Source organism: Nerophis lumbriciformis, linkage group LG23 (genome assembly GCF_033978685.3).
Source record: "Nerophis lumbriciformis linkage group LG23, RoL_Nlum_v2.1, whole genome shotgun sequence".
Taxonomy (NCBI): Eukaryota; Metazoa; Chordata; class Actinopteri; order Syngnathiformes; family Syngnathidae; genus Nerophis; species Nerophis lumbriciformis.
The window spans coordinates 28,646,661-28,659,188 of record NC_084570.2 but is presented as its reverse complement, the minus strand read 5'-3'; the positions used below and the strand labels follow the sequence as shown (position 1 = coordinate 28,659,188).

The following is a 12,528-nucleotide window of genomic DNA, read 5'->3' as shown; positions in this document are numbered from 1 at the left end:
AAATAAAGGTTCTTTGTAGTTTTACACGAATGAAGCCAAAAGTACTGAACCTTTTCTCCCCCACAACTCTGCAACGAATCAATCTGCAGCGAAAGGCATGAGAGCCACATGTCATGTGCGTGTTTGCAGCATGTGTTTCTGTCCACCAGCAACACGTGTGAGGCAGACTTGCCTTTTTGAAGAGGCGTCCCGAGTCCTCGCTGATCTGCGCGAAGCGAGGGATGATGTTGTTGAGGTAGAGGTCGGACAGCGTGGCGTGGTCTCTGCTTTCCCTCTTCACCTGAAGCAGCAGCAGGTTCCAGCAGTTGACCGGAGACAGGATGCTGTGCTCCTTCCTGTCAAGGACGACAAAGACTGTTAAGACATAGGCCAGGGTAATAAAGCGTTGATGAGGACCCCCATCAGCCTGTTGATTGCTGCACAATGTGGCCCGGCTGCTTGGTGGAAGAATATCAACATGGCTTCAAAATAATGTTTAGCCCTAAATGATAACAAAACAGTCTCAATGTCTCTGAAGAAACAATCATTAAATGAAATTCAGGTCAACATTAATAAAAATAAAAATAGAAAAGGTAAAGGAATTTAAATATGTGGGTGTTATTTTGGACCCGAAGCTAAAATTTGATGGCCAAATTACAAAAATGACTGAAATATAAACTGTTTCAGGCTTATTAGACCGTGTTTATCTGTTCAAGGTGCACAAGTTTGCATGCATGCAATGATTTGATCCCATATGTCTTATTGTGCCACGGTCTGGGGACAATGTGCAGTGAAGCCTCTGTGGTCATTTATAAACCAGGTGTCAGCAACCAAAAACATTGAGAGAGCCATATTGGACCAAAAATACAAAAAATGAAAAGCCATATATAACTGTTATAATGAAGGCAACACATGACGTACAGTAAGTGTCTATATTAGCTATATAAGCCTACTATCAAAATGACTTTAAAAGTCTTATATAAGTGTTATAATGAAGACAACACATGATGTAAGTGTCTATATTAGCTTTAATAGCCTACTATCAAAATGACTAAAAGTCTTGTATAAGTGTTATAATGAAGACACCACATGATGTAAGTGTCTATATTAGCTTTAATAGCCTACTATCAAAATGACTAAAAGTTTTGTATAAGTGTTATAATGAAGACAACAAAATGACTTTAAAAGTCTTATATAAGTGTTATAATGAAGACAACACATGATGCAAGGGTCTATATTAGCTATGATAGCCTACTATCAAAATGACTTTAAAAGTCTTATATAAGTGTTATAATGAAGGCAAAACATGACGTAAGTGTCTATATTAGCCTACTATCAAAATGACTTTAAAAGTCTTATATAAGTGTTATAATGAAGACGACACATGATGTAAGTGTCTTTATTAGCTATATTAGCCTACTATCAAAATGACTTTTAAAGTCTTATATAAGTGTTATAATGAAGACGACACATGATGTAAGTGTCTATATTAGCCTACTATCAAAACGACTTTAAAAGTCTTATATAAGTGTTATAATGAAGACGACACATGATGTAAGTGTCTATATTAGCTATATTAGCCTACTATCAAAATGACTTTAAAAGTCTTATATAAGTGTTATAATGAAGACAACACATGATGTAAGTGTCTATATTAGCCTACTATCAAAATTACTTTAAAAGTCTTATATAAGTGTTATAATGAAGACGACACATGATGTAAGCGTCTATATTAGCTATATTAGCCTACTATCAAAATGACTATGTGTCGCAGGCTGAAGCAAATCTTCGTTGACAGAAATGTTGAAATGTAATATTTATTCTACACATTTTTACAACATTAGAAACCATTAGTAAATAAGAGGCTACTTGGAAGGTGAGATAACTCCTGGAAATGACTGGCTTAGAATAGCCAAAAGGTATAGATGTGTGTGTCCAAGTTAAAAGAAATGGCAGGCTGTCTTCTTTTAATAGGTTTATTACTATCTTTGGCAAGCTGGGTAATGTTTGCTGTGGTCTGGAACAACATGGCACACAAACAACTATCTGAAATGCAGCCAATATTACATACAGATAATGTGTCATGAGACATGCAAATGTAAATGATATACAAAGAGGATAAAAGTAAAGGATATTAAATGAGCTCAAATATACCTACAAATGAGGCATAATGATGCAATATGTACATACAGCTAGCCTAAATAGCATGTTAGCATTGATTAGCTTGCAGTCATGCACTCAATCAATCAATCAATCAATGTTTACTTATATAGCCCTAAATTGCGAGTGTCTCAAAGGGCTGCACAAGCCACAACGACATCAGATCCCACATCGGGGCAAGAAAAAACTCAACCCAATGGGATAACAATGAGAAACCTTGGGGGGACCGCAGATGTGGGGACCCTCCCCTGGGCGACCGGTGCAATGGACGTCAAGTGGATCTAGCATAATGTTGTGAGAGTCCAGTCCATAGTGGATCACTGACCAAATATGCCTGATTCGCACTCCACAAAAGTCAATAACATCAACAAAGATCACCTCTGTGCATTCACGCACCGTATAAAACTTTTGGTGGACAAACAGAGACAAAGAAGGAGTGGAAGATTTTACATGTAAACAAACTGTTGCGTCACAGTCCACACTATGGTGAGTTCAAGAACCACCGAAATTAGTAGGACAAAACGATGTTCACCAAATCCTCTCATCAGTGAAGCATACACACAAACATATTAAACAGTGGGCTTTCTATCAACTGGGAAGGTTTGTCTCATGTTTGTCTTCAAACAAAAATTATTTCCCCGCCCATCTTTTTCCATTTTCAATCCTTTTTTAAAAATGCTCCAGGGAGCCACTAGGGCGCCACTAAAGAGACCCTTGATATACAAACACTGAAGATATTTGACCAAAAACCAATGAAGCATCATCACTGCAATATCACCCATCATTTTATACATTTCTCATTTTTAAAAGCTATTCTTAAGTGTCTTCATGGGTTAGCCCCTGATGTGATGTGTAAAGAAATACAAAGATGCAGTAGTGAAGGTGTGCAGACAGGAGTTATAGAGTAAAAAGGTGCCGAACTACTCTGTGGAACTCTTTGCCACTGGAGTTAAAGTCACAGTGGGACATCAAACTTTTCTCCACAAAACTAAAAATCAGGAAAATCAGAAGTGTGAGCACGAAAACTGGGTGTAGTCATGGACTAATGGGGCCAATTATTGTGTGAATGCTCCAAAGCATTCAACATTTTTCATCTGATTCAAACTGTTCCAGTTTCAAAATATTCAGCCTGTTTAGAAATTGTGTGCTCTACTTCAACAATTATAAAAAATGTTCCCGGATTTTCTAGAACTCCCAGTTTTTAGGGACATTTTCCCCATTCAAAATGAATTATCCATTTTTCAAACTTCCACAATTCCCACTTTTTTCAACCGATTCAAACCATTCCACCTTCAACACATTCAATCCATCCTGGAAATTCAAACAACCATTTTTTCACGTTCAACAAATTTCCAGGAATTCAAACCCTTTTCAACCGTTCCACTGTCAAAACATTCCTCTTAGTCAGGACAAAAAAACAAGTTGGTTTAAGAACTTAAAAAATGTACGGTTTTCCCGAAATTCCGTAATACAATTTGTCAATTAAAAAACTGTTACTACTTCAACATTTCTTGACTGATTTAAACAATTCCAACACCAACCAATACAGCTCATTCATGCTCCTAATCATTAAAAAAAAAAAAAAAAATCCCGCTTTTTCCAAATTTACAGGAAGTTCCCATTGAAATGAATGGGACATTTTTCCAAGTTGCACAATTCCCACATTTTTTAACCTATTCAAGCCATTCCAACATCAACACATGCCACTAATCCTGGACATTCAAACTAACACTTTCCCAAGTTCCAAACCAAATTCCAGTTTTCCTGGAAATTCAAACTCTTCGACATTCAAACCATTCCAACATTCAAACTATTCTTACATTCGTACTATGTCAGCATTTCAGTTCAACTTCAGCATTGGAGCATTCACACCTCATCGAGTTGTGTGAATGCTCCAAAGCATTCACACATATAGTTTTCTACACCAAAATTCATCTATTTATTAAACTTCTTCTTCTTCTCCAGATTTTGGCGCTCTCTACATTCCACATTTTTCACCCGATTCAAACCGTTCCAACTTCAAACTGTTCAGCCTATTCGGGAATCACAGGCTTTCACCCTTGACAAATTCCAAAAATTCCCAGATTTCCCAGAATTCCAGGTTTTCCGGGACATTTTTCCCCATTCAAAATGAATTGGCCATTTTTCAAACTTCCACCATTTACACATTTTTCAACCGATTCAAACCATTCCACCTTCAACACATTCCACTTATCTTGCTCATTTAAACTATAATCTTCCCAAGTTAAAAACAATTCTAGGAATTCCCAGGATTCCCATTTTTCCAAACCCTTTTTTCTGTTGACTACTACTACATTTTTCAACCCACTACAACCGTTCCACCGTCAAAACATTCTTCTTAACCAGGAAAAAAAACTAAGTTGTTTTTTGAACTGGAAAAATTCCCGGTTTTCCCGAAATTCCAGGAATTCCATAATACCATTTCTCAATTAAAAATGTTACTACTTTAACATTTCTGGACCGATTTGAAAAATTCCAGCTTGTTCAGAACATTCAAGTCTTTTAACATGTTCCCCAAAATTTGCGCTTTTCCCGAAACTCCCAAATTTCCATGAAATTTCCATTGAAATGAATGGGACATTTTTCAAAATTCCACAATTCCCACATTTTTCATCCGATTCAAACGGTTCCAACTCCAAAATATTCAGCCTGTTTAAAATTGTGTGCTCTCCTTCAACAATTCAAAAATGTTTCCCGGATTTCAAAGAATTCCCATGTTTCAGGGAAATTTTGCTCATTCAAAATGAATTGTCCATTTTTTAAACTTCCACAATTCGCACATTTTTGAACTGATTCGAACCATTCCAACATCAACACAGTCCACTCATCCAACTAACACTTTCCCAAGTTCCAAACCAAATTTTGTTTTTCCTGAGAATTCACACTCTTCAACATTCAAACCATTCTTACGTTCATACTACATTCTGTCGGCATTTCAGTTCAACTTCAGCATTGGAGCATTCACATGCAATTCCTTTAGGAATTGCCTCATCTAGTTTTTAATGTATTTTTATTTTGTACTTGTTTTAATCCTTTTGTATGTGTTATTCACTTTTCTCAACTTTTCTTTAAAAGCCTAACCAGGGACGAGAGTTGCAAATTAGCCTGTAGCTAGAAGTCTCATGTAATTGGACACCTGTTACCTATGGGGAGCAATGTTTCATTGTAATGTCCCTGTCAAAGAAATAAATAGATAAATAAAATAAAGGTAGAAACAAGTTGGCTGCAAAGGACTGTCTTCATGAGGATGAAACAAGCAATTGGAATAACAGGCATGGAGGGAGAGAACGCCCAGACAGATTTGTTCAGAAAACACCCCCTGGCTCTTGCGCGCGCACACACACACACACACACACACACACACACACACACACACACACACACACACACACACACACACACACACACACACACACACACACACACACTTGTATTTGTTACCTCCTTGAGAACTCCGAAAAATGCCTACCTCTAGTATTATAATAAAAGTCGTAATTTTACTCAACGCAAGTCAAAATTTTAGAAGAAAAACTGAACATTTGCGCAATATTATGATAAAAGTTGGAATTTCATTCAATAACAGTAGCAATTTTACAAGAAAAACTTAACAATTTTGGCAATTTTATGAAAAGAGTCGTAATTTCACTCGACAAAAGTCATAATTTTATAAGAAAACTTTAACATTTTGGCTATATTATAATAATAATGGTAATTTTACTTAAGTCAAAAGTCATAATTGTACTCAAAAGATGTCACTATTTCACCATAACACAAAAATTGGCAATATTGTGATAAAGGTCAGAATTTTGTATGACAAATGTCACCATTTTGCATGAAAAAGTAATAATTTTACATGAAAAAGTAATAATTTTACGAGAAAATATTGCAATATTACAGAAACAGAAAGAATATGAGAAATTCTTCCCAATTTTATAAGAAAAAAGTCGACACATTGTGAGAAAAAGACTGCTTTTAGTTAATTATTAATATTACATCTTCATTATTTACTTCAAGTTATTACAGTATGTCTCTATATACATCTTTTTAATTAAAAAAAATAATAATTTTGGCCAAAGGGGGCACATTTAAATTTTTTACACACACTTGTTATTTCATATGTTGACCAGAGGGGGAGCACTTTTAAAACCGACACACAGTCAATTTGAAAAATCACTCCTTTTTTGGTACCACCCTAATTTTGATAGATTTCACCACCAGGGGTGCAAATGAGACATTCTCTATTAGCTGCAATGGTTTTCCGTATTGGGACCATGATTTATGTCCTAACCTGTTCACCGGTCCTCATATGGAAGGTACTTTTACTTGTTGATGTCTCAGGAAGGGTAGAAACACACACACACACACACACACACACACACACACACACACACACACACACACACACACACACACACACACACACACACACACACACACACACACACACACACACACGTTGGGCTAGTGAGCCAACCCAAACAGGGGATTCATGCAGGGTACAAAACCCAGCAGGAAGTGGTATGGCTCTCCCCCAAAAGCACAGCTGTTGCAGAGAAGAAAGGAATAATGAGATGACAAAAAGCGTCGGGAGCTCCTTTTAAAAAAAGTCAATGTTGCACTGATTTTATTTTCCTCACCATTTGTGTATAGAAGTACGAGAAGAGAATGTGGTTGAGCAGACGAGGTCGTGACATGAGTCGATACAAAAGGGAGGAAGGCAGAGCCAAATTAGAGCCGTTGAGTCGGTTGTCACACTTTATACTCCAGACATAAAAACGTCTTTCAAAAATCATTCTTTCATTTAAATGAACCTTAAGTTGCCTTGAAATGTGTATCGCTCTACTAAAAAAATAATACTAAAAATTAATAAGAGCTCTTAAAGGATTCAAATATTTAATCGCGAATAATCACATTGTTCATAGTCAACGCAAACACACAATTATTTGTGATTAATCGCAGATAAATGTAATTTTTCTTCATTAATAAGTGTCCCCAGACCGATAATTTATTTATTACCATTTATTACAATATTATTTTTTATTACCATGACTGGACAATTAGTTTTAATAATAATTATTATAATTTTTTTATATTATGTTTTTTTAAACAGCTCAACACAAAAATGGACATTACACATGTTTTTAATGACAGCAAAAAAAATGACCTGCAGTGCGTTCTTGCTAAATTTTGTATTATTTGTATTCCTGCTGTACGAGCACTTGCATTCAGAGGAGGGGGCTACACTTCCATGTTTAGATACCAGTTTCACACAAAAAATTACTTGCAATGCGTTAGCGTCTTGCAAAATGTTGTATTTTGTAGGAATTCAGAATTTGTATTCCTGCTGTAGTAGCACTAACATTCAGAGGAGGGGGCAACACTTCCATGTTTATACCAGTTTCACACAAAAAATTACTTTCAGTGCTTTAGCGTCTTACTAAATTTTATAGGAATACAGCATTTGTATTCCTGCTGTAGGAGCACTTGCATTCAGAGGAGGGGTCTACACTTCTGTGTTTACAAATCAGTTTCACACAAAAAATTACCTGCAGTGTGTTAGGGTCTTGCCAGATGTTCTATTTTGTACAAATACAGAATTTGTATTCCTGCTGTAGGAGCACTTGCATTCAGAGGAGGGGTCTACAATTCCATGTTTAGATACCAGTTTCACAAATAAAATGACTTGCAGTGCTTTAGCGTCTTACTAAATATTGTAGGAATACAGCATTTGTATTCCTGCTGTAGAGCACTTGCATTCAGAGGAGGGTTTACACTTCCATGTTTACATACCAGTTTCACACAAAAAAATTACCTGCAGTGTGTTAGCGTCTTGCCAGATGTTGTATTTTGTACAAATACATCATTTGTATTCCTGCTGTAGGAGCACTTGCATTCAGAGGAGGGGTCTACACTTCCATGTTTAGATACTAGTTTTACAAAAAAAACTACTTGCAGTGCGTTAGCGTCTTGCAAAATTTGGTATTTTGTAGGAATACTTGCATTCAGAGGAGGGGCTACACTTCAATGTTTGATAGCAGTTTCACTCATTAATAACACAAAATGTGGATTGTTAGGATCACGGTTTGATTGTCAAAGATGTTTGCTAATGTAAACTGTGATATTTCTACCTGAAAAAATGCTTCTGATATTCTGTACATTACATTTTGTACACGTTAATCATATTCATATCTCTGCATGACAATGTTTTAACCTTGTGCAATATTCAGCCAGCTAAACATTATGTAGTTGCAATCAGAACATGTTATAAAAACATTTACACTTTATTTCAATCTGCCAGAAAACGTCTATTTGGGTAGAAATATCACAGATTACATTACAAAACATCTTTGACAAAGCATTTTTCATTTTCTTACCGTAGTTTCTTTTATTGTGAAGCCGGAAGTGTGTGATTGGTATGAAAAGAGACTTGACGTGTTTTGACAAAGGTTTCAGATAAAAAAAGTGACTGTTTTTGTGTCTTTTTTTTCTGCTGAGCTTTTATTCCACCTTACTAAAGCAGTTTGAGTAACAATCTACATGTTATGTTATCAAAGCACTAAACTGTGCTGTAAACACGGACGTGAAGCTCCTCCCCTCTGCAAGCGCCAGCAGGCGTTCGCTCTAATGATGTCGTCTCACGGCAACGAAAAATAAAATATTCTTAACTTGTCGAGAGAAAGACTTGTCATGGTTTTGGATCTGAGATTTCCATAATGTAACTTTTCTTTGTGCATTTCTGCTTGCTATTTTCCAGCTTGTGGCTCAACAGCAACTGAACATCATTACATTTCCCACGCTACGGATCAAAAAAGAAGTCCGGAAGCGTGCGTGTTAATCGCACGTAAAAAAAAATTTGCGCCATTAAAGGAACTTATATTTGACGCGGTATTATTATTATTATTCCTAGTAATAAGCGATGAAAGACGCTCTGACATATTGAGAAAACCAACACCCTCAAAGAGATTTTGATGGGAAAACCCTAAAGAAACCACATTTGAAATGTTAATTGCATTGACGAGTTGACATACATGATGCAATTTAAAACAAGGAAAAAACTTTGCTTTTCACTTCATTTCTTCGCTGTCCTTTTCAAGGCACGTCCAGAACTCCTTGAATGACACAGCTGCACACAACGGGACCTTTGCCAGCACCAAATGGCGTCTGAGAGAGCTTTAAAACAACAAAATTCCGCTCTTTTCTCCAACCTCGCCATGTGGCTCAGAGTAAAATATCCGGCCAATAAAAGCAGTCTACAGTGCATGAATGGCGTCTAATTAACTGTGAATAATTGAACAATACTCAGTTTGCAGTGCACTGCATCATACCGAGAGATGCATCTAATATTGTTTCAATATTAAAGTAAACATGTAAAGTTAACTATTCTATGAACCCTAACCCGGATGGCTCTCATTTTAGACAACGAAATACAATATTTCTAATGAGGTGTTAACTAATTAGGGCTGCAGCCATTAATCAATTAAATGGATTGGAAAAAAAACTTTGTTTTATATTCTGTTGCTTAGAATATTCCTGTATTAAGTGTCCCTAATGAAAATTGAATAGAATCCGGACCGCCTGGAGTGCCGGGAACTTTAAATACACATACTGTATTTTTCGGACTATAAGGCGCACTTAAAATTATTTCATTTTCTCAAAACTCGGCAGTGCGCCTTGTAACTCGGTGCGCCTAATGTACGGAATCATTTTGGTTGTGCTTACCGACCTCGAAGCTATTCTATTTGGTACATGGTGTAATGATAAGTGTGACCAGTAGATGGCAGTCATACATAAGAGATGCGTGTAGACTGCAATATGATGGCAGTCACACATAAGAGATACGTGTAGACTGCAATATGACTCAAGTAAACAACACCAAAATTGTATATGTTCCATTGAAAATATAGAACATTGCACACGGCACTCAAAAATCTATCAAAATGTTTTAGTAGGACTTTGGTAAGCTATGAAGCCGCACAGCTTGATGTATTGTACTGTGATTCAACATAGGAGTATTATTATGGTGTGTGTGTATAAGGTAAGACATTATCTGGCGTTTTGTTTCGCAATATTATGCCAAAACAACGTTTCTTACCTTCTGGTACCTGCTGATCTGTATTTGGGATCTGCATAAGTCCTGAAATATTGCGCGAGTCCGCCTTTGTAGTCCGTGCCGACACCGTAGTCGATAAGCTTCTTCTTTTTCTCTATCTTCTTGTTATGGGACATTCATCCTCCGCTGTTGCCATTTTTAATCTAAAGTATTGTAAAGTTCTTACTTATATCTGTCAGTAAACTCGCCATGAAAGCGCTAAAACATACCGGTGTAGTGAGTTTATATTATTCACCCAAGGAACTTTAGTTATTAGAGAGTTCCGGCCGGATGGTTTTTCACAGGACACATTTCCGGCGTTGTTGTTGCACTAGTGAGCCACGGATGAGGAGATACTGCTCCGTTATTGATTGAAGTAAAGTCTGAATGTCATTAAAACAGTTAACTTTTTCCACTCCCGTCCTTGCACGCTACACCGCTACAAAAAAGATGACGGGGAGAAGACGCTGTCGAAGGTGAGCCACGTAAATAAGACCGCCCACAAAATGGCGCATCCTGAAGCGACTGTAAGAAAGCGACTTGAAGATGATCTGTAAAACATAATCTATGCAACATTTTGACCAAAGAACCACCATTACATGTTATGTAGACCCAAAAGAAGTATTTTACATTTAGAAAAAAAAAATCATAAAATGACCCTTATAATGCGCCTTATAATCCGGTGCGCCTTTTGTATGAAAATAGACCTGACTAGACTGGCTAATAGGCAGTGCGCTTTATAATCCAATGCGCCTTATGGTCTGAAAAATACGATACATTTGAGCGCGTATCCAAACAAAGAATACCAGAGTCTGTGGTTTAAAAAAAAAAAAAAATGACTACAACTGCAAAAATAAGCCACCATGGGGTCAAAGAAAGTTGCGAGTGCAAGTACCTTGATATAAAAAAGTGAGAAACATTATTAAATAAAAGAGAGAATTATGCTTAACTCTCCCCCCTCTCAGTCAGGCAAGGTCAAAGTGAGGAATTATGTATGTAAAATCTAAATATTCTCTTTAAAATGGGTTGTGTGTTCATATTTTTGAGTGTCGGACTGGTTTTCAAACGATTTAGTTTATGACGCAATACTAATGAAAGTCGAAGTACTACGGTAAATCCATATTAGTTTTTTTAGATCTGGAATAAAAAAAGTTGACTTTTACTCAAATTAGTGATGAATCGCACACATTACTCTCACAAAAAAGCAACTAAGTGTAGAAAGCTGTGTACAAACAGAGGCATACTTGCAATGGTAGGCATGAAGCTATGCTTACTTGAGCAGTAAAATACAGAACTATTATTCACAAGTTTCATTTAATGATCATTATTAGATTACACGATCCAAATCCACATATGAAACCAAGTCTTCCTTGGCTCAAGGTCCATGGTACCAAGTAAGGGTTATGGATGATCCATGGATAATGGAGTAAGCAAAATGGATTATGGATGACTGAGACGCTGTGTGTGCTGGGAGAAGCATGAAGTGGTAAGAAGCAGCGGAACGCAGCGAGACATTTATAATGGCACACTGACAGACAGAAGGGAGTCACATGGACAGAAGACGTCTTTGACCGAGGCGTGCAGGGCGGGAACGTGGTCAGGGGGTGAAATGTGAGTCAGAGAGACAATGATGTGATAGGTTGGTACTGGCTGTCACTGCTCAGATGACTAAATACGTGCAATACTCTGATGTCAGGGAATAAAAGGACCTTTTTCCAGGAAAAACTAAGACAAAACAGAGCAGACTAAAGCCTCGTCTACACTATTTATTACATGCTCATTTTATATATATATATATATATATATATATATATATATATATATATACATACATATATATATATATATATATATATATACATACATATATATATATATATATATATATATACATACAGGTAAAAGCCAGTAAATTAGAATATTTTGAAAAACTTGATTTATTTCAGTAATTGCATTCAAAAGGTGTAACTTGTACATTATATTTATTCATTGCACACAGACTGATGCATTCAAATGTTTATTTCATTTAATTTTGATGATTTGAAGTGGCAACAAATGAAAATCCAAAATTCCGTGTGTCACAAAATTAGAATATTACTTAAGGCTAATACAAAAAAGGGATTTTTAGAAATGTTGGCCAACTGAAAAGTATGAAAATGAAAAATATGAGCATGTACAATACTCAATACTTGGTTGGAGCTCCTTTTGCCTCAATTACTGCGTTAATGCGGCGTGGCATGGAGTCGATGAGTTTCTGGCACTGCTCAGGTGTTATGAGA

At 36.4% G+C, this 12,528-nt stretch overlaps 1 protein-coding gene across 2 annotated transcripts in view; it reads right to left on the bottom strand.

The window, feature by feature from the left end:
* Positions 1–12,528, bottom strand: part of srgap2 (SLIT-ROBO Rho GTPase activating protein 2) — a 231,242-nt gene that overhangs the window by 59,168 nt on the left and 159,546 nt on the right. For both annotated transcript variants that reach the window (XM_061984849.2, XM_061984850.2), the window contains exon 3: positions 173–335. In XM_061984849.2, the coding sequence (XP_061840833.1) occupies positions 173–335 (163 nt within the window). The remainder of the gene's footprint in view (positions 1–172; positions 336–12,528) is intronic.